Source organism: Papio anubis, chromosome 2 (genome assembly GCF_008728515.1).
Source record: "Papio anubis isolate 15944 chromosome 2, Panubis1.0, whole genome shotgun sequence".
Classification (NCBI taxonomy): Eukaryota; Metazoa; Chordata; class Mammalia; order Primates; family Cercopithecidae; genus Papio; species Papio anubis.
Window position 1 is genome coordinate 178,879,706 of NC_044977.1, and position 22,148 is coordinate 178,901,853.

The 22,148-nt window shown below is 47.8% G+C and overlaps 2 protein-coding genes across 2 annotated transcripts in view; one reads left to right on the forward strand and one right to left on the reverse strand.

The window, feature by feature from the left end:
* Positions 1-1,715: 1,715 nt before the first annotated feature.
* On the reverse strand, positions 1,716-2,294 carry LOC101001601. The gene has a single exon (XM_003895226.5). It carries the CDS (start codon positions 2,275-2,277, stop codon positions 1,768-1,770), a length of 510 nt encoding a protein of 169 aa, XP_003895275.2. The 5' UTR covers positions 2,278-2,294; the 3' UTR covers positions 1,716-1,767.
* An 876-nt stretch (positions 2,295-3,170) lies between these two features.
* Positions 3,171-22,148, forward strand: part of TRIM71 (tripartite motif containing 71) — a 76,367-nt gene continuing 57,389 nt past the window's right edge. Inside the window, exon 1 of the mRNA XM_021934940.2 lies at positions 3,171-4,079. Within this exon, the coding sequence (XP_021790632.2) occupies positions 3,228-4,079 (852 nt within the window). The 5' untranslated portion in view covers positions 3,171-3,227. The remainder of the gene's footprint in view (positions 4,080-22,148) is intronic.

Below are 22,148 nucleotides of genomic sequence, written 5' to 3' on the forward strand. Positions count from 1 at the left end.
TTGTTTTTGTTTTTTAAAAGAGAAAGAAAAACAATCAAAGAAAGGAAAAGAAACGAAACAAAACTACATGAAACATCTCTATGGCAAGGCCAGTACGGTAGAAAATTATGGTTAAAAAATTATAGGAGTGCATTGATTCATGTGAGCATTCCATGTTTCCACAAAGGTCTCAAATTATGGAAGAAATACATTGTTTAGGCAATAGATGGTGGCATGAGAAGCTTCCTCTTTTAATTTTTAAATTATACAAACTTTGCTTCTTCGTCTGGCAAAGGAGGGGCTCTGTTTTGGTTTTATTTGATCAGTAATTTTTCATTCCTTACACATTTCAGTAAATGTTCACTGATCTTCGCTTTGCTCCAGGTGCTGAGGAGGGAGCTCTGGGGGCAGCTGAGGGCTTAGGCATTCCTGGTGGGGCTGCCAGGCTCTTCCTCAGCCTGGGAAATGCTCCCATCACAGGACAGCACCCGGGCCCCTGAGATGGCTTCATCCTTTTGGAGAGGTACTTCTGCAGCTTCCTAGGGCCTTCGGCACATGTGTCTAGCGGGGTTGATTTAAGGACTCTTTCCAGGGTGATCATCCCATGGATTCCAATGAGCAAAACCAGAGGAGCTGGGGAGGTCCACGTAGTGTATTTCTAAATTTCTCCATCTTTATGATCCAGGCATAGTTATGAAGGTTGGACACCGAGGTGTTTTTTAAAATTGCTTATCGAAGTATAATTTAAACAGTGAAATTGTGCACAGATCTTAAACGGCATTTATAAGTTTTGACAAATGTACATACATGGCAATCTATTTTTATTTCACTATCCCAGAAGGTTCCTTCATGCCCTTTCCCAGTCAATACCTCCTCATCCCCAAGGGTACTTTTCCTCTCCCCATAGCTTAGTTCTGTCTGTTCTAGAATTTCCTGGAAATGGAATCACGCAGTATGAACTCTTTTGTGTTTGGGTTCTTTCTCACAACACCATGTTTTTGAGAGTCATCAGGTTGTTGCCTGTACCAGGTTAAATAGGATATCACTAACAGCGAGATAGTGTTAAGAAGGGACAATTTTTACCCCGTTGGCCTCCAGGCCAGATACTACCTAAATCCTGGTAAGTGGCCCTCTTCCGCCCTTCCAAGTGAGTCTCTCTCCAGGGCCATGCAAGTTTCTCTCCCAGAACCGCTCAGGCGGCCTCGGGCACCACCCAGATGGCTGCGGGGCCATCACCAGGTCGCCTCCCCAGAACAGCTGCCCCCTGCTTCCCCCCAGCCCCATTAAAACTCAAAAGGGAACTCTGGCCCCTCTGCCGATCAGAATTCAGATTCGCTTAATTCCACGCATCCAACTGCACACAACTGTGGGATGTTTTGGTGATCACAGATATGCAGAGTCCTTTAAAAAACGTAAAAAGAAAAAAAAAAGGTGGGTAAAAACCGAGATCTCCAAGGCAGTGGATATCAGTCTCGGTTGAGCCAGGGATTCAGAATGAAATCTTTTCTTTTTTAAATAAACGGAAGAGTCGTTCTCTGCTCCTCGCTCAGAAGGTTTCAAAGGTCGTCACACTGAAGCCCGGGGGCGTTCATCTCCCCAGCGGCCGGGAGAAGGGAGGAGGTTGGAGGGAGGAGGGAGGGAGCACACAAAAGCGGGCCGTGCTGAGAGGGCTAATGTTTCCTGTTTGCCTGGAGCCCCCTCCCCTGCCTCCCCTCCCCCAGCCCCCTCCCAGCACTCGGGCGGAAGTGAGTTTGCTCCTTTGGAGATTAAAAGGATTCCGAATTCCGATCAGTCCCAATAACCGGCGTACTGAAGAGAAGAGGAGGAGGAGGAGGAGGAGGAAGAGGCGGCAAAGCAGAGAAAGAGGGGGCGCGCGCGCGCGCACGCAACCCGAATTGGGGGAGTTGTGCAAAGCCCCAGGAGGCCGGGGCACGGCGAGAGCAAAGCCCGGTAGGCGCAGCGCGGCCGAGGCCACCCGCGTCCGGATCGGCGATTCGTTTCAGAAAGAAGATGACGCGGGCGCGAGCCGGCGGCGTTGGCCACGCGGCTCCCGAGCTCGCCGCGCGGGGCTGTTGCCGGTTCCACTGATTCCAGCGCGCCTGAGAGGAGCCTCCATCCCCGAGGCTCGGGATCGGAGGGGGGACCAAGGCGAGGGCGAAATGGCCCAATGACAAAGGAAATGTGATCCCCCTTCGCTGCCAAGGTTTCAGAGAGGACGGACGTGAGGAGGAGGAGGGGCGCAGGGCGCGCGCGGAGCTCGGATAGCATTGCACGACGGTCCGCGCGGAGCGGGTACATCTAATATCTTCCTGCTGATGAATAATTCAGGGCGGCCCGCGGGGACCTGCGGCCCCGCGCGCTAAACCGAAGGGGAAGGAGCGTGCGGGAAGCGCCCAGGCCAGGCGAGGCGGGGGCACGAGGGCTCCGGGCCGCGTGGGGCGCGCGTGCGTGTTAAGCGCGGGCAGCCGCGGCCCGGCTGGGCAGGCGCGCGGGAGACTCGAGGCGCGTGGGACGCGCGTGCGTACTGCACGCGTGCGGCCGCGGCTGGGCCACCACGAGCTGCAGCTGCTGCGGGGCCCACCGCCCTGCAGACGAGGCCGCGCCTGGCGGTGCGCAAGCCCCAAGCGCAGCACGCCGGGCCACCCAGGAGCCCCTAGCCGCCGCGTCATGCGGCGGGGCGGCCGGCGTCGCGCGGGGAGACACCGGCTTGGCGACGCGCCGCTCCCGCCTTTACTAGTTTGGGGCGCCTTCCCCTCCCAAGAACAGACTAGATTGGTTTAAAGAAAAGCAACGCACCAAATACTCGTGGAACCAAATTCTGCTCTCGCCAGGACTGGGACTGCACAGAGAACTCTCCTTTTGGGAACTCCTTTCGGCTATCGCGAAGCGAAGCCCCAGCTGCTCCAGGGAGTCTTCCGACCTCCCTGCCCCCGCTCGCCCCTCGCCTGTTGGGGCTTGTTCCGGTCTTCTCTCTTCGGAAGGCACGCGGCCCCCAAGTTATCCGGAGGAATCTTTGTTGCCGCTGGATAGTGGCATTTAATGCCTGCAGTGTCGGGGGTGGCAGCGCTCGGGCCGGACGTGGCGAAGCCTAGCGGGCAGCGCTGCTCTGGTGCCGGCTCCCGGACTGCAGGCCTAATCGATGCATTTTTCTGAGTGAGTCGGTGGCTCCCCCACCCACCTCGTCCGCTCTCTCCTCCTCCTCCTCCTCTTCCTCTCTGGTCTCCTCCCTCCTCCGGGCTGGGTTGCAAATGGCTTCGTTCCCCGAGACCGATTTCCAGATCTGCCTGCTGTGCAAGGAGATGTGCGGCTCGCCGGCGCCGCTCTCCTCCAACTCGTCCGCGTCGTCGTCCTCCTCGCAGACGTCCACGTCGTCGGGGGGCGGTGGCGGGGGCCCTGGGGCGGCGGCGCGCCGCCTACACGTCCTACCCTGCCTGCACGCCTTCTGCCGCCCCTGCCTCGAGGCGCACCGGCTGCCGGCGGCGAGCGGCGGCGCGCCTGGAGAGCCGCTCAAGCTGCGCTGCCCGGTGTGCGACCAGAAAGTAGTGCTAACAGAGGCGGCGGGCATGGACGCGCTGCCTTCGTCCGCCTTCCTGCTCAGCAACCTGCTTGACGCGGTGGTGGCCACTGCCGACGAGCCGCCGCCCAAGAACGGGCGCGCCGGCGCCCCGGCGGGCGCCGGCGGCCACAGCAACCACCGGCACCACGCTCACCACGCGCACCCGCGCGCGTCCGCTGCCGCACCGCCACTCCCGCAGGCACCGCAGCCGCCCGCGGCTTCCCGCTCGGCACCCGGCGGCCCGGCCGCTTCCCCGTCGGCGTTGCTGCTGCGCCGGCCTCACGGCTGCAGCTCGTGCGATGAGGGCAACGCAGCTTCCTCGCGCTGCCTCGACTGCCAGGAGCACCTGTGCGACAACTGCGTCCGAGCGCACCAGCGCGTGCGCCTCACCAAGGACCACTACATCGAGCGCGGCCCGCCGGGTCCCGGTGCCGCGGCAGCGGCGCAGCAGCTGGGGCTCGGGCCGCCCTTTCCTGGCCCACCCTTCTCCATCCTCTCAGTGTTTCCCGAGCGCCTCGGCTTCTGCCAGCACCACGACGACGAGGTGAGTGCGTGGGGGCGTGTGTTTGTGTTCACCGGATAACTGCGTGTATGCTCAACAGTGGTCTCCTGGCCGGTCCCGTAGCGAGGAGGGGAGGCCCTCTCCGGATTTGCTTTGTATTTCCTTCAGCTACGTGGCAGTCCTCGCTACCAAAGTAGATCATGACCTGGGAAGTATGTGGAAGTGGATTCTGTGTAAGTGTCGCGAGGGGCCCCGAAATATCCCATAGCGTGGGATCCTCCCTTTTCCGATTTCAATTTGTGTGTGGCAAAACGCGGCAATCGTCTTCAGTTAGGCATGAGTTGGGAAGAGATAGGTGTGTTTGTGTAGACGTGGCCTCCTGGCGCGGGCACGCCAGAAGCCTCCCAACGTGATGAGAAGGGGCTCCTTTATTTTCAGATTTTTGTTTGGAAAACTCCTAGGTTGTTGCCTTTAAAATAGGGCGTGAGCCCGGAAGGGATGGTTGTGTGGTGGTTGTGTGGGTGAGTGCGTGGAGTTGGTGTGCCTCCGTAGACCTGGTTTCCACGTGCGCACTTGTGAGGGGAAGACTTTTTTTTTTGTTGTTGGGACAGCATGGTAGTCCTTGCCTCCTTATGTTGGGTAAGAGTGGGAGAGTCTGTGGATCTTTGAGGGCCAAGGGCCCCCAGTCTTAAGGCCTTCTCGCCGCGGCTGCTTCCTATATTGTTTGAAATGCGTGTTCTGGCCCCTGAACTCTCCTAGCGTGAAATCGCCTTTCGTAGGCCCACGGCTCCACCCCGAGATAGAAGCAGAATAAGGGGACGACGTTACCTTCACCCGCCTGAGTCTCTTGGGCCGCGCCCGCCTGCCCGGACTCCAAGCCCTACAGGAACCGGTTTCCCTGGTTAGGAGGTATCCACCCGTCTCAACCAGGGGCTCCACTTCCTTGGAAAAGACCAAGGCAGCCGTACGCTGCTGGAACGCCGGAGCGCGAAGGGTCTTAGGGCTACATCGCAACCCTCGGGCTTGATTTCGCCCTTTGGGCTGTCGAGTAAACTTTTGCTTATTTTTCACACAGTGTGAACCCTTTCTCGTTTCCTTTGGTATTACGCGAGTATCTTCTGCTCCCCCGAACCCAATAAAGGCAGGCCAAAAGTCTTGAGAAGCAGGCTCTGCCGGAGGGGGTCAGTAACTTAAGCGATCTACCTGTAGACCGGTGAGAAAGGGTGTTGGTGAAAGTCTTGATAGCGTAAGCTGGAGACTGCAGAGGCTTTAAAAACCATAGTGGGGGTCATGGCCTGTGTGAGCTGGAGAGTGGGTACCGAGCACCGCAAAGGTGAGCCCAGCGCTGCTACCTTTTCCACTCCTAACCTGCTATTTGGGGAGGAGGGCGGAGCCCATTGCCTGATGGCCTTTAGCTGGCTTCTCCTGTTGGGAAAAAGTTGAAATTCTAATCTACTTGTTGTGGGCATCTCCTTTTAAAAGGTTTCTTCTAGGTAAGAAGCTAGGGGGCAGTTTTCATTTTTAAACTTTGAATGGACTCCTAGTTTTAACATATGGGTTCATGTTCTTTAAGCACTTTTAGAAAAATGAATGATTGAGGTAAATACCGATCCAAATCCCAGGAACAGAAAAATGGAGCCAGTTCACTTGCAGATTGGGATCAAATGCAGGGCGAGCAGAATGGGGTTGAATCCAGGAGTTTCCCTCCTGAGAGCTGCTTTTAGTTTAAACGTCAGTTTATATTTCCAGTTAAAGATCCACCTATATTTTTATTTAGACTGAAACAGTAGATGCTCAGTATTGGCAGACTTGTAAAAGATTGATTCACTTTTAAAATTAGAAAACCCTTCAAACTGCATTGGGGAGTGTGAATTGAGAAGTGAAGCTCTCCACTCACCCTGGGTGGGAGGTACTCGGAAGCTCTTCAGATTCACTTTTTAGCATGTGCAATGTCAGGTTGAAGTAACTAATACTTAACATAAAATTTGCTCAGTTTTGAGCAAGATTCTACTTACTCTCTTTAGCTTTTCATGAAAAACGTTTTGGAAATTAATTGTTTGGCCCTTTTATTCTTTCCTGGATTTAGAACGCCAGCAATTTGAGATTAAAGGTGACAAACCAGTGTTCTGAGTAGAAGACAAGTGTTTAGGAGAGAAAGCACTGCCAGGTAGTGAGGTTCATAAACGGTTCCACCCACAGCTTAAATAATTCCTTTTCTTTGAAGGAAGTGATCACGTTAACAGTTTGAGAATATTGTTCCTTTAAAAAGACATCCCTCTGGCTGGGAAGGAGCTTTAGGACATTTACATTTGGAGGATGATAGGCCCATATCTTGACTGTGGCATACTGAATGCCTAAATCCACTTATTTTAATGTGTATACTGTCTACCTCAATTTTTAAGACAAGCTCCTTAACTGAGTTACTTCCCTTGTCAACAGGCTCCGCTAAATAATTCAGAGCAGCACCTTTTCCTCATAGTGACTGACCTTGGGAAGGAGGCCCAAACACCCTACCCCAGCCTGCAGTGTCTCTCGCCCAAGGGGACTTTCTTCCATAAGCGTCCCCTTGGAAATGTCTCCTTAGGATTGGCAAGTGAGGTGTCTTGTCTGAGCAACTGGCTTTAAGCCGTAGTGATGATAACCTGGAAATCTTTGGGTTTTTCAACGAAATAATGAGACTTGCTTGCTACTACTCTCTTTGGCTTATTTCAACAGCATAGTTGGGGCTTTTCACTAGTTCTGTGCCTCCAGAGTCCGAAAGACCTGCAGGCTCCGTGGCCCAGCCAGCATCCGGGCGGGGAATCCGAGGCCGCTGTCCCCGGAACAGCTGGCCTCGGGCCCGCTGCGTGCCGCGGGTCCCGGGAGAGGCGGGTGCAGGCAGAGTCGCCACGGGCCTGTGCCGCCGCCCGGCCAGCCCGGAGCCTGTCTCGGCTCTGGGGACGTGGCCTGGCCGGTGGCTGCTCTTCTCCCTGCAGGCACCCGCTGGGGTGTTCACGGTTGCTCTGGTCATGGAGAAGGGTCTTCGCTTGAGTTTTGGAGGAAGAGTTTCCCAACTAGGGAGCTGTGAGCGCTGCTCCAGCTGCTCACAAGTGGCCTTTTAGCATTGTTTTGCTTTTGGCACATAGGACATGAGCCCTTTGCAGCCTTGGAGGCGACACCGGGAGCAGAAATCCTGGGTGTGTTATGTGCCTAAGCTGGGCGTCAGGATTCTGTGAATGGCGGGAAGTTGAGCAAGGTTTGAACCCAGGAAAGCCTCTGTCACTAGTGGTGAGGGGCAGTGGGGGTGACATTGTTGCCACCCGGAAAACATTGTAGCCCGCCCCACCCGAGGATGGCAATATTGTTCCCAGTTAGGCGGGTCTGGGGGTGGAATTTTCTGGAGTCTCTGGTTGGAAAAAGGGGTGCAGGTGTTGGTAGTATGCATGCGGTCCCTGTGTTGGGTTTTAAAATGCCACCTGAAGATAAAAGTTCTAGAATTCCAACCTGATTTGACCCTGAACATTGAGCACTCCCTGGGACTGTCTCCTGGCAGGAAACTTAAAGTGGCTTCAGACTCTTGGAACAAGGTTTGCTGCCTAAAATAATCGGTTGTTGTGTGAATTTCTGTTTCGTATATTGCGAGTAAATGGGACCGTACCTGTATTCAGTACCAGTGTATATTATTCTCTGTTCCCAAAGTCTTAAGTTTTTTCGAGCCTGCATATACTCAGTGTATGCACGCTTATTTTTAAATTATATGCATGTTCTTGTGTAAATTATAAAATCCATACCAAAATATTTTTAAAAGCATAATACAAATTTCCCACTTATACTGTCCTATCTTTTTCTTCTTTAGAAGTTATCAGATGTAACTAAGTTGGTGAAATTTATGATACAGTTTGAGAATTTCTAGCTGAAATTGGGATTTCAATTGGAATCTGATTGATTCATATTAATTTCAACAGCTTTTTTTTTTTTTTTTTAAAGTAAGGACAAGGAGAGAAAGTGAACAGAAATGGGTATTCTAGTATTTCTGTCCCTGCTCTACACTACCGGGTGAATATGTCCTCTGAGTGCAGACATCTCACCTACTGGCTGGAAAACCAAACTTTACATGCCTTGGAAATAGTTACAGAGGTTGCTGCTTTGAATCCAGTTCAGCAGGTAGACATTTGGAAGCCTATTGAATTCAGAAAACACTTGATAAAAATATATAGGAGGGAAATGTTCATTATTGATATGTTAATTGCTTAGCCTTTGTGGACTTAAGCTATTTCCATTAAAGTGCATAGGAATGGATTTTTCAACATGGACCCTCAGGAAGTGGGGGCCATGGCTAGTTTGGCAAGCCTGTGCTGATGAGGTTGCCTTGAAGGCATAAGGTGTCATGAACTGTGCTAGTAATATGGAGGCTGTTGTAGTATCAGCACTGTCTGTGAAACCTTTTGTGATTATTTGTTCAGTTTCCTTTCTTTGAAAAGATAAACTGTAGTGATTTGGGGATTGCATAGATTTGATACAAGATTTTTATTTCCAATTCTGGGAATATACATTTTGGAAAACAAGATATTTGGGAACAAAACGGGTACTTTTTCTAGACTGCCAGGTCTTCATTTGACAATAATATCTGTTCTTTATCATTGACATTGTTTTCTTTTTTCTTTTTTTTTTTGAGATGGAGTCTCACTCTGTCGCCCAGGCTGGAGTGCAGTGGCGCCATCTCGCCTCACTGCAAGCTCCGCCTCCCGGGTTCACGCCATTCTCCTGTCTCAGCCTCCCGAGTAGCTGGGAGTACAGGCGCCCGTCACCAGGCACGGCTAATTTTTTTGTATTTTTAGTAGAGACGGGGTTTCACCGAGTTAGCCAGGATGGTCTCCATCTCCTGACCTCGTGATCCGACCGCCTCGGCCTCCCAAAGTGCTGGGATTACAGGCGTGAGCCAGGCGCCCGGCCAACATTGTTTTCAACGTGAAATAGGTGTACTTGAAATGGGGAAACCCAGGAGGCGGAGGTTGTGGTGAGCCGAGTTGCGGTGAGCCGAGGGGTTGCCATGTTGGCTAGGCTGGTCTAGAGCTCCTGACCTCAAGGTGCTCTGCCTGCCTCGACCTACCAAAGTGCTGGAATTCAGGTGTGAGCCACTGTGCCTGGCCCTTAGATATTTTCTAGAAGGATCTCAGGAGGCTAAAATGTGTAGTTTTCTCAAGTACTACTTAATATGGATGTAACTTTCTCCTCACATGTAAAATTATGAGCATAATTGGACTTCTTGTCTTTTTACTGAAAAAAATAACTAATAATCGCGCATGTATAGTAAGAGAGTTAGCTCTTGTGGAAGCTGTCAGTGAGGTGAAAAGGCTAAAATGCTTTTTGAAGTGTTTTGCCAGGGTAAAACGTGTTTGTAAGTTTTTCTGGTTCAAGAGGAATTTTCATTATTTCTGTAGGTCTAAAATTTAACCCCCTCCCAGTTATTTTTGGTGCTAAAAGTCACATGGTTTGCCATTTCTCCATCCGGTTCTCCACACAGGGCAAGGTTTATTTTGTCTGTATTCATTCTTAGCAAATAAAGGACCATTTCAGTGTCAGTTTTGACGCTTAGGCAAAAGGGTGAGATGAATTCTATACTATGCAGGCAGTTTCAAAATACTGCTTCCCTTCTCCCACTCCCACCTATAAAACTAATAAACTAATAAAGGTTAAAGGCCTGGCTCACTAAGGCTGTTTTTGCTATCTCTGCCATTTTGGAAGAGAGCAAGAGAAAGATAATGATAAAGAATTACAGTGGCCTTAAGGGAGCAAGATGCCACCCATTGAAGCCCACTGTTACCGCTTTTCTTCTTGACCTTTCAAGCATTGTGGCTTGCAAGAGTAAGCTTGATCCATCTTTCCTCTAAAGCTGATGTGACCTCCTACTTGTTCAATACTAAATTATTCCCCTCCTTTTGAGGTTTTGTCTATACTCACAAACCGAGTTGGCTGAAACCAGATTGACTGTTTTGATTGACAAGACTCTGACTTGTCAACCTAAAAAGTGGGAGGAGTAGGGGGCCTAGTGGTGTCCCTTTACATTTGAAACTGTTTGACTTAAACCATATTCCAAGGTAAATCTTTGCCTCTCCCATGCCATTTCTTGCCTTCCTCGTGGTGTAGATAAATGCAGTTTACTTACAAACTGGCTTTGAAGGTAGAATGAAATGAAATGGGGGACGATCCCACTCAACTGCCCTCCGGTGGGGGTGCGGTGGCTTATGCCTGTAATCCCAGCACTTTGGGAGGCCGACGTCCGATCACATAAGGCCTGGAGTTGGAGACCAGCCTGGCTAACATGGTGAAACCCCTTTGCTACTAAAAATACAAAAATTATCTGGGCGAATCCCAGCTAGTGAGGCTGAGGCAGGAGAATCACTTGAACCTGGGAGGCAGAGGTTGCGGTGAGCCAGGATTGTGCCACTGCACTCCAGTCTGGGCGATAGAACAAGGCTATGTCTCAAAAACAAAAACAAACTCCCATCCAAACCTGAGTTTTAGAGATACTCATATTAGACTTAGGCTAATAGTTTTTTGGGTCATCCTTACTGTAGATTTTCTAATCCTAGATGGTTCCTAACCTGAACTTTAATTCCCATCAGGTGAGTTCTGGTGTTTTTTTTTTTGTAGGTGTGAGCCACCACACCCGGCCAGGTGAGTTTGTTTGTATTTTTGAGACACAGTCTTGTTGCCAGGCTGGAGTGCAGTGGCCTGCTCTCTGCTCAGCTCACTGCAAGCTCTGCCTCCCGAGTTCACGCCATTCTCCTGCCTCAGTGTCCTGAGTAGCTGGGACTACAGGCGTCTGCCCAGCTAATTTTTTTGTAATTTTTTTTAGTAGAGACAGGGTTTCACCGAGTTAGCCAGGATGGTCTCAATCTCCTGACCTCGTGATCCGCCCACCTTCGGCCTCCCAAAGTGCTGAAATTACAGACATGAGCCACCGCACCCGGCTGTGAGTTTGTTTTTAATGAAGCTGTAGTTAAATTATCAGTTGGAACAAAAAATTAGCAGCCAGTTGTATTTCACTCAAAAACATTTTTCCACATAGAAGTAGTAGTCTTTAGCAATAAAAATACTGTTTTCAGTAATTATGTTAGCGTATTGAAGTTGTGATTATTGGGAATGAGGTCCTTTGTCATGAAGTGTGGGGGGATAATTCTTTTTTTTTTTTTTTTTTTTTTTTTTTTGAGGTGGAGTCTCACTCTGTTGCCCAGGCTGGAGTGTAATGGTCTGATCTCGGTTCATTGCACCTTCTGCCTCCTGGGTTCAAGCGATTCTCCTGTCTCAGTCTCATAAGTAGCTGGGTATGCACCACCATGCCTGGCTAATTTTGTATTTTTTGTAGAGACAGGGTTTCGCCATATTGGCCAGGCTGGTCTCCAATGATCACCTTTCTCAGCCTCCCAAAGTGCTGGGATTATAGGCGTGAACCACCACGCCCTGCAAGGGGGCATAACTCTTGATTGTGATCATTTATATGAGCTTCTGCAGAATAGCACATTTTGTCAACATTAATAGGTTTTAAATAGAGCGGTGGGCACAAAAAGAATAAAGTGGATGCAGATCAGTTGTGTAGACTGAGGACATACCCTTCTGGGTCTGACACCCTGTGAATTCCACGGGCCCTTGAATGGACTTTGGAGCCTGAGTGGTCAGTCAGGTCAGGCGCCCCTGAGAATGAGAGCCTTTGTAAACATCTGTTGGCTGCTGCATCCTGTAGCTGTTACTTCTGGAAAGTTTGGCCAGCCATTTTGTTCTTGTCTTAACCTTTTGCAGTTCAAATGTTTTTCTTGAAATGCCAGTGGATTTGGGGAAGTCGTTTCATACTCTTTTGAGACTGATTGGGATAATTCCTAAAATGGTGTTGTATAAAAAAATCTGCACTTAAGGTTTGCTGCTGAGTATAGATTTGATGACTACTTAAGCACTGGTGTTTTAAAAATGAGAATTGTGAATGAGTGGCATCAGCAGCCATTATTACCATGTGTGGGACAATTAAAGGAAGTCAGGAGTTTAGATCGTTTATCTCCACATTTTGATCTGTACGCTCTGAGATCAATGTCAAAGGGAGACATTTCTTCTGTTACTTAGGATTATCAATAGATTTGTACTGAAAATGCTTCCAGAAATGTTGTAGATAAGCATTGAGCGGGAGAGTAGAAAGTTTAGGGTAATAGTTGGAAAAAAGTAAGATTCCTGATAGGCAGTCTTAATCAAGTGTCTGTTTAATTATTTGGCTTTGCTTGAGTGCTCTGGTTCTAGGTTAGATTCTACTTTGCCTCAGTTTTTGCATCTGTAAAATGAGGGTAACTCTTTGCGGTGTTGTAAGGATTAGAGCTGACATGTAAAGTCTTATAGCACAGTGCCCTACAATTGAAGGCAATTGTAAACTTTTTTTTTTTTTTTTTGAGGTGGAGTCTTGCTCTGTCACCCAGGCTGGAGTGCAGTGGTGCAGTCACAGCTTACTGCTGTCTCAACCTTCCCGGCTCAACTGATCCTCCCACCTTAACCTCCCAAGAAGGTGCATGCCACGAAGCCTGGCTAATTAAAAAAAATTCTTTTTGTAGAAACTGGGTTGCACCATGTTGCCCAGGCTTGTCTCCGACTCCTGGGCTCAAGCCCACCCTCCTGCCTGTCCTCCCAAAGTGCTGGGATTATAGGCATCAACCACCTCACCTGGCCCCTGTTTACATTTTCTATGATGTGTTTGAAAACCACTAATTTTTCTTTTTAATTTTTTTTGTAGAGACGGGGTTCTCACTTTGTTGCCCAGGCTGGTCTTGAACTCTTGGCCTCAAGTGATAGTGATCCTCCTACTTCAGTCTCCTAGAGTATTGGGGTTACAAGCATGAGCCACTGCCCTCCACTAGAAAACACTAATTTTTTTTTTTTTTTTGACACAGACTCTCGCTCTGTCGCTCAGGCTGGAGTGCAGTGGTGTGATCTCGGCTCACTGCAACCTCCACTTCCCCGGTTCAAGCGATTCTTCTGCCTCAGCTTTCTGAGTAGCTGGAACTACAGGCATGCACCACCATGCCTGGCTAATTTTTTTTTTTTTTTTTTTTTGCGACGGAGTTTCACTCTTTGGTGTGATCCCGAGTAGCTGGGATTGCAGGCGTGAGCCACCACACCCAACTAATTCTGTATTTTTAGTAGAGACAGGGTTTCTCTGTTGGTGAGGTTGGTCTTGAACTCCTGACCTCAGGTGATCCACCTGCCTCCCAAAGTTCTGGTATTAGAGGCGTGAGCCACCGCGCCCGGCCACGTCTGGCTAATTTTTGTATTTTTAGTAGATACGGGGTTTCACCGTGTTGGCCAGGCTGGTCTCCAACTCCTGACCTTGTGATCCACCCACCTGGCCTCCCAAAGTACTGGGATTACAGGCATGAGCCACCGTGCCCTGCCACCATCACTAATCTTTAAAGCCAGGATATTGTGTGGAGGCTGGGGAGAGGAAGGGAAACTGTGGCATATCAAGGAAGCAGATCAACTTGCTCAATGGAACAGTCTAATCTCTGCAACTAGAGTATTTAGTAAGCATTAATGTCATGGTATTGTATCTGTGTGTGTGTGTGTGTGTGTGTGTCTGTGTGTGTGTGTGTGTGTGTGTGTGTATGCATTGGAGGAGGCATCTGAAGAAGAATCAGATTGTCACAAGAAAGGCCTTAAGTCTTCATAGAAGAAGCTTCTCCATTACAAATGGGAATGCTGGCCGGGCGCGGTGGCTCAAGCCTGTAATCCCAGCACTTTGGGAGGCTGAGACGGGTGGATCACGAGGTCAGGAGATCGAGACTATCCTGGTGAACATGGTGAAACCCCGTCTCTACTAAAAAATACAAAAAACTAGCCGGGCGAGGTGGCGGCGCCTGTAGTCCCAGCTACTTGGGAGGCTGAGGCAGGAGAATGGCGTGAACCCGGGAGGCGGAGCTTGCAGTGAGCTGAGATCCGGCCACTGCAACTCCAGCCCGGGAGACAGAGCGAGACTCCGTCTCAAAATAAAACAAATGGGAATGCTGAGGCCTGGGGTATGAAATGACTTGATCAGAAACTGTCCTGACTCCTAGTCTAGCACTCTTTCCACATTGCTCTTTATGTGACAATAACATGTGTTACTGACAAACGTAGCTTTTTGAGATTAATCCTTAAAAATCTGCTTAATACTAAATTTACGGCCTGAATTTTTTTTTTTTTTTTTTTTTTTGAGATGGAGTCTTGCTCTGTCACCCAGGCTAGAGTGCAGTGGCACCGTCTTGGCTCATTGCAACCTCTGCCTCCTGGGTTCCAGCATTCTCTTGCCTCAGCCTCCCAGGTACATGGGACTATAGGTGCATGCCACCATGCCCGGGTAATTTTGTATTTTTAGTAGAGATGGGGTTTCACCATATTAGCCAGGCTGGTCTTGAACTCCTGACCTCAGGTGATCCGCCTGCTTTGGCCTCCCAAAATGCTGGGATTATAGGCGTGAGCCACTGTGCCCAGCCTCTACGTGTGTTTTTTTTTTTGTTTGTTTGTTTTGATTTTATCTTCTTGCTTTGACCTAAGTCATTAAGGAGAAAATTAAAAAGCATAAATGGGCTCTGGTCTCTTAGCCAAAAACTGAGTGTAACCATCTTGCAAAAAACTGCTTGTCATTCCAAAATTAATTTAGTAAGTATTACCAGAACGATAATTTAGCAAAGGAGAAAGCTTTGAGTTTTGTTAATCTCTTGAAATGATAACTGCATCTCATAGTGTCAGGGTGAGGTACATCCTCTGGGCATATTCTATTCCAGATTGCCGGGAATGGAGCCCACCTCCTGCTCCTGTCCCCATGCCCTCTCACCCTAGCCCCAACACCTCAGAGCAATTTGACATTAATGGAGTGGGGATTTTTACACTAAGTCTGGCCTCTTGTCGATATCAGCGGATTTAAGGACCACTTCCAGCTTTTGCCTGATTGTCAACTTCCAATGAGTTAATGCAAGTTGGGTTTGACCCTCAGAAGATGCCCTTCATTCCTTTGCAGAAACAAAGGAGACTTCTTAGTTTTCAAGCCATAGAATGCCTCCCCCTGCCCCAAATGTTGAGGGTTTTTTTTTTGTTTCTATGTTTTGTTATTTTGCCAGAACTGGAGTGCAGTGGCGTGATCTAGGCTCACTGCAACCTCCGCCTCCTGGGTTCAAGCGATTCTTGTGCCTCAGCTTCCCCAGTAGCTGGGATTACAGGTGCCCGCCACCATGCCTGGGTAATTTTGATATTTTTTTTAGCAGAGACTGGGTTTCACCATGTTGGCCAGGCTGGTCTCGAACTCCTGACCTCAGGTGATCCACCTACCTCGGCCTCCCAAAGTGTTGGAATTACAGGCGTGAGCCACTGTGCCTGCCTGCAAATGTTGAGTTTTGATGGACTTTTCCAACCACATTATATAGATGGGGGTGGGGGACTGTTGGGGGATTTTGGAGATGAAAGGGGAAGAGTAGCTTGAAAAATGCTCACAGCTTCTTGGTATAGGTAAGACCATGAGCCATAGGATAACGACTGGATTTAAGTCCTAGTGTTGCCCTGTGTGACCTTGGACAAGTCACTTAACTGACTTGATTTCTGACCCTTAAGATGGGAGTGATAGGGGTGGCTACATCTTCCAGACCTATTTATGGGGAGCTCTTTCACATGAAGGTGGTTTGAAAGAGATAGAAAAATTTGTATTGTAATGTATGTGCCCATAACTGTAAATATCATGAAAAAATTTGGCTTCAACTTTTCCTGCAAGTTGCAGCCAAACAGCTAAAGTTTGTTTTCGTGAAATTAAACAATGTTGCTTATCTTCCTTTTTTTTTTTTTTGGAGACAGAATCTCGCTGGGATGACCAGGCTGGAGTACAATGGCGTGATCTCGGCTCACTGCAACCTCTGACTCCCGGGTTCAAGTGATTCTCTTGCCTCAGCCTCCGGAGTAGCTGGGACTACAGGCGCATGCAACCACACCTGGCTAATTTTTGTATTTTGAGTAGAGATAGGGTTTTACCATGTTGGCCAGGTGGGTCTTGAACTCTTGACCTCAAGTAATCTGCCCTCCTTGCCCTCCCAAAGTGCTTGGGATTATAGGCATGAGCTATTGCACCCAGCCGTTATCTTCCTTAAAAGATATTTTTTGGTTGATGGCCAAGCAGTATTTGATGCCATGAAATAACTTGGGCAGTTCCTCATTGCTGACAGAACTTGGATGTGTTAAAATTTGCCTTCAAAATATTTGAATGCCTATTTCTGCTCAGTGTGAATTGTGCTCTTCGCTGAAGATGTGTAAGAGCAGTCTAGGTTCTATTCCTTGCTTTAGTCTTGTGGTTTGACTGGGAATATAAAACTGAAAAGGAAAAGGTGAATTGCGGGGAGGGGATTCTCTACTTCCCTATATGGCCTCTTTATATGTGGCCTTATTTAAATTACTAGATGAAATTTAAATGCTAAAGTTGGCCATGCACATTGGTTCATTCCTGTAATCCCAGCACTTTGGGAGGCTGAGACAGGAGGATGGCTTGAAACTGGGAATTTCAAGACCAGCCTGGGCAACAAAGCAAGACCCTGTCTCTGCAAATTAGTCGAGCACCGTAGTTGTGCCCCTGTGGTTCCAGCTACTGGAGGAGTGGGGAGGGTCTGAGGTGGGAGGATCACTTGAGCCCAGGATGCAGTGAACTATGATCATGCCATTGCATTTCAGCCTGAGCAACGGAATGAGATCCTGTCTGCTAAGGTTGATGGAATCCAAATAAGTTCAGATGGGGAGATGAGTTTGAGGCTGAATGAACAGTAATGTTGGGGAATTACCCAGGTGTAGTGGCACACATATGTGGTCCCAGTTACTCAAGAGATAGGATTGCTTGAGCCTGGGAGGTGGAGGTTGCAGTGAGCTGAGATCATACCACTGCATTCCAGCTTGGGTTGCAGAGTGAGACTCCGTCTCAATAAAAAATAATACAAGTTTAAAAATCAGACCTTTTACCTAATTATTTCTACTTCTTTCAACATCCGTAAGGAAGATATAAGGGTCCCCTCCTCTTCCTCCCTTCCTAGGGGGTGGATGATTGATACATTGAAGAAATAATATCAGGGGCCAGAGCCACATTAAATAATAGATAATATAAAGAATTATTGACTGGGCCGGGTGCAGTGGCTCACGCCTGTAATCCCAGCACTTTGGAGGCCAAGGCAGGTGGATCACCTGAGGTCAGGAGTTCGAGACCAGCCTGGCCAACACATGGTGAAACCCAGTCCCTACTAAAAATACAAAGTCTAGCCAGGCTTGGTGTTACGCGCCTGTCATCCCAGCTACTTGGGAGGCTAAGGCAGGAGAATCACTTGAACCCGGGAGGTGGAGGTTGCAGCGAGCTGAGATCGCACCACTTCACCATTGCACTCCAGCCTCGGTGACAAGAATGAAACTCTGTCTTAAAAAAAAAAAAAAGGCTGTTGTTCCCAAACCTGCTTATTGTAATTAACCTAGCTCAAGTAAAGATGAAATAGGGGTGCAGAATATTGTAATTTCTATGGAAACTGGAATTTCTATGAAAACTGATTTGATAAAGTAAGCCCTGGGGAAACAGCAGAGAGCAAAACAGTCCCGCATCCCTGCTGTAGACTTCACATTTGGGATAATAAGATGATCCCCTGCCTTGGCTGTGTCCTTAATCTGCTTCTGACTGGAGTGGAGGCTGCTGCTGTTGCACAGAGGGAGCGTCTGTGGATAGCTGGTTTGGAACCCCCCGGCTGTCTCCCCGGTGTGAAGTAAGACATTCAGTGCATGATGGTTATAATCTTAAGAGTGAGATGGGGAGGTTGAGTACAGGCTGCAGGAGTACTGAGCACGTTTTTTTTTTTTTTGCTCAGGCTAAAGTGCAGTGGGAAGAACGACCTGACTTTTTTGTTTGAGAATCAAATGAAATATTTTCTGCAATATGCCCTATTTATAAGTGAAGACATTTATGTAGAAATTTAATGTGAAACAATTAATATGGGGACAGTGCTGCATAGGGCTAATGGAAGCACCTACTGTGCCCCACCCCCATCCTTGATCTTTGGGGAAAAAAATGCGTCTTTGTTTGTTTTTAATTTTCTTCATTTTCCTAATACAACAGGTTTCTACTTCCTTTGTTTCTGTCGTTAGCTTGAAAAGAGCCTTCAGGGATTTAGAGGAATATTTCAAGAGGAAAATTAGTTTTTCCAATTTAATTTGATTTTGAAAACCACATAGGTGCTGCAAATACAAAGAAAAAACACAGCTCTGTTCAGCTGTGGACTGACCCAAAATATTTGGAGCTTTGGGGCTCAGAGTTACCTCCGTGTGTATAAGTTAAGTAAGGTTTAAGTGTCTCCACTTTTAAACTGAAGTTTGGTAGGTGAAAGAGTGATTGTGTTTGTTATGGTCATAAATGGAAACCATTTGAAGAAAGGATAGCAAAGCCTCTCATAGCAGGAGATAGTGATTAAGTCTAGATGACGTTTGGGACTTGACAAAGCAGCTACAAATTTCATGTTAAGCCTGTTGTGCAATAAATCCAGACTTGCCTTGATTGAGATCCTGTAGCTGAAGTTGTTACCTGTCTTCATCTGCAGCTTTATTGTTGGTTTATTTAAGTAGATTGTGTGTTAATTACATACACAAATGTTAACATACACAGGCATACAATGAAAGGCATTAAGTATACCAGGGTTTCCTAGATCGGGGGAATTTTACTTCTAGTATAGCCAGTTTTAAAGTTGGAAAATGAGCATTTCCTTTTCTCATAAAAGGAGGGATGGTGGGAGGCTGGGTGCGGTGGCTCACACCTGTAATCACAGCACTTCGGGAGGCCGAGGTGGGTGGATCACAAGGTCAATATCGAGACCATCCTGACCAACATGGTGAAACCCTCTTCTCTACTCAAAATACAAAAATTAGCTAGGCGGGGTGGCGGGCGCCTGTAGTCCCAGCTACCCTGGAGACTGAGGCAGGAGAATAGCCTGAACCCGGGAGGCAGAGGTTGCTGTGAGCCGAGATTGGCCAGCTGCACCCAGCTCAGGACAGGAAACAGACTCCATCTCAAAAAAAAAAAAAGGAGGGATGATGTTCACATTTGGCGTTTTGAGCATTCGTTTTGTCTATGGTCTACTACAGAATCTGAGCACAGAATTTGTCTGAATGTAATGACATTCAGACAAATTCTGCCCTAACTGGCAGAATGAACTGTCAGTGCCTTTTTGTCCTAACCCCATAGAATTTTTTTTTTTTTTTTTTGAGACGGAGTCTCTGGCCTGTCGCCTGAGGGCTGGAGTGCAGCCTGACCCCTGCCTTCATCAGCCCGGGCCTCCCCGGGTTCACGCCATTCTCCTCGCCTCAGCCTCCTGAGTAGCTGGGACTACAGGCGCTCTGCCACCTCAGCCTCCCTCGCTATTTTTTGTATTCTTAGTAGAGACGGGTTTCCACTGTTAGCTAGGATGGTCTCGACCTCCTGACCTCGGATCCGCCCCATCTCGCTCCCAAAGTGCTGGGATTACAGGCTTGGAGCCACCGCCTCAGCCCCATGGTAGTAGAATTTAATTCTATACAGATTTTTGTTTGGTTTCTGTTGAGACGTGAAAACCAGCTGTCTCTCTCCCCACTTAGAAAAGCATCGAATGGAATAAAATTTAAAAGCCGTGTGCAAGATGAAACTATGAAGATGAGAAGGAGGTGATGTTAAGCTCTGGTTTGAGAGAAGAGGTTGAGTTTCAGGCTCTGTTGGGTTCCTGCTATTGGTACAAGCTGGCTAATGACCTGACAAACTACAGGTTTTACGCAGCCACATGCGGGGAGTGGGGCAGAATGTCCAACGTGTAACAGTTCTGTAGCTTCAGCAGGTTAAGAAACATTCTCGGCCGGGCGCTGTGTGGCTCAAGCCTGTAATCCCAGCACTCTGGGAGGCCGAGATGGGCGACCATGGGCAGCCAGGAGATCATACCATCCAGGCTAACACGGTGAAACCCCGCCCCACTAAGAAACAAGCAAAAATAGCCGCCAGTGGCAGCCACTCTGCAGTCCCCAGCCACCCGGGAGGCTGAGGCCGGAGAATGGCGTGAACCCGGGAGGCGGAGCTTGCAGTGAGCTGAGATCCGGCCACTGCACTCCAGCCTGGGCGACAGCGCGAGACTCCGTCTCAAAAAAAAAAAAAAAAAGAAACATTCTCATTTTAATTCCTTGACTTTACACCTATTTGTAAATGTTATCACTGTGCGAGGGTCCTCTCCCCCTCTAAATGGTAAAAACAGGTTGACTCACTGTGAACAGAAAAGAGGAACCCAGAGGAATGAATGCTTAATCAAAAGTATGTTAACACTTGATAGGGGTGAAAAAGGGAGGGAAGGGGTAACAATTTTGTTTTAAATGTGTGTTTAAAAGACAACAACGTTTAATGGTTTTGGGAAAATGACGTTTTGTTTAGAATTCACAACGCCTGTCATTTTAGGTTGTAATTTTTCTGAGTATGTCTATGCCTGTGAGTATAATATTTGATGTTTTTCATTTCTCCTTCCTTCACCATCCTTAGTCAGCTCGTAATTGCTGGATGAATAGAAAACTGAGATTTTTCTCAGGGATACCTTTTATCCTAGGAAGTAACTGTAGTTAACTCTAATCGTAAGTAATATAAACCTATTTGTTGTTTGGATTATCTGTAAATTTTATTTTTAAAATGTACTTCTGTCCCACTTCTTTCCAAAGTGTGTGGTGTTCCAGGTTCGTGGGGCTCCTTTCAAGCAACCATTTACAGACACAAGCATATAGAGTTTAGTCTCAAAAAACATGTGTAGATGCCACCCTGTACTGACTTGCTGGTCGTTATTTGCACTAAACTTGGCCTTTATAGTGTGAAATTTATTTTGCCTTTCTCTGCTTCTGATTGCCTCTTTTATTTGGCTATTGCCAGCAATGCACATCCTTGTGTCCCTGTTACCCTCTCTTATAGAAGGGAGATCCTCCCCTCCCCCGCCTGCTTCCCCAGCTAGGAGATCTCTGGAACCCTGGAGAGGCACATTTGAGATGTTAATAGATCGCAGCACTTTACTCCTGAGAGCTTGCCTCCCACCAGCCACATTTCCTCCCTCTCCACCCCTCCCTCATTGCCATCAATCTAATGAAAAAAAGGGTTCGTCCTGTTGTTTTACTCTTCATTTCTGCGATCGCTATGAGGTGTGCGTGAGCTTTTTGTATGTTTATTGGCCATTTGAGTTTTCCTCCTGAGTTCCCTGCTCCTGTTCCTGGGTTGATTTCTTGGGTTTAAAAAAATTTCAATTTGTAGGCATTTTGGATAAATACTGATTACTAGTTGTGTGTTACAAAGGATTTCTCTGAGGCCATGGTTTGCCTCCATTTAGTTGAACTTGGTATACATTTTAAATTTTAGTGTGATAGACATTTACTTTCTCTACATTTTGTGTCTTTAGGTCCCACTTTAGGATATAGTCTTGGTATATCATATGAGGTGGATCTAATTTTATTTAGAACAAATGATGAGCCTAATGTCCTGTCTCTGTTAGTGAATGGTTTCTTGTCCTTTTTTTCTTTGTACCTTAGATTTCAGGGAAGCCATTCTGAAAATAGCTAGTGGCTGTGGATGAAGAGCAGGTATATGAAGGTCCTTAACTTGTGAATGCCAGCTGGCTTGCAATCAGTTGAGTGTTCATGCTTCGTGGCCATATACTGGTAGCTATTATACTGGTAGCTATTAAGGAAATAGTCTCTGCAGACGTTCATTTATTCACAGCAGACAAGTGATGGTGCTTGTATTGGTCTAGGTCTTGTTACAAACCACCCATTCCTTCAGCATGTACCATTGGTCTAGGTCTTGTTACAAAACACCCATTCCTTCAGCATGTACCTATTCCCGGGCTGGGCTTTTTCAAAAACATACAGAATTGCTGTCTTATAGGTGCCTTTTCCCCCCTCAATTTTTATCTTCATTGGATTTTTAAATTGCAAAAGAAATAAGTAGTCACTGTAACACAGGCAAACTTGAAGTATATTTAAAAACAAAAAAAAAAATTACCAGTTTGACTCCCCAAATGTAATCATTGTTAACAGCATGGATAATATCATTGTTCTTATTTCCTAAGCGTATGCAAT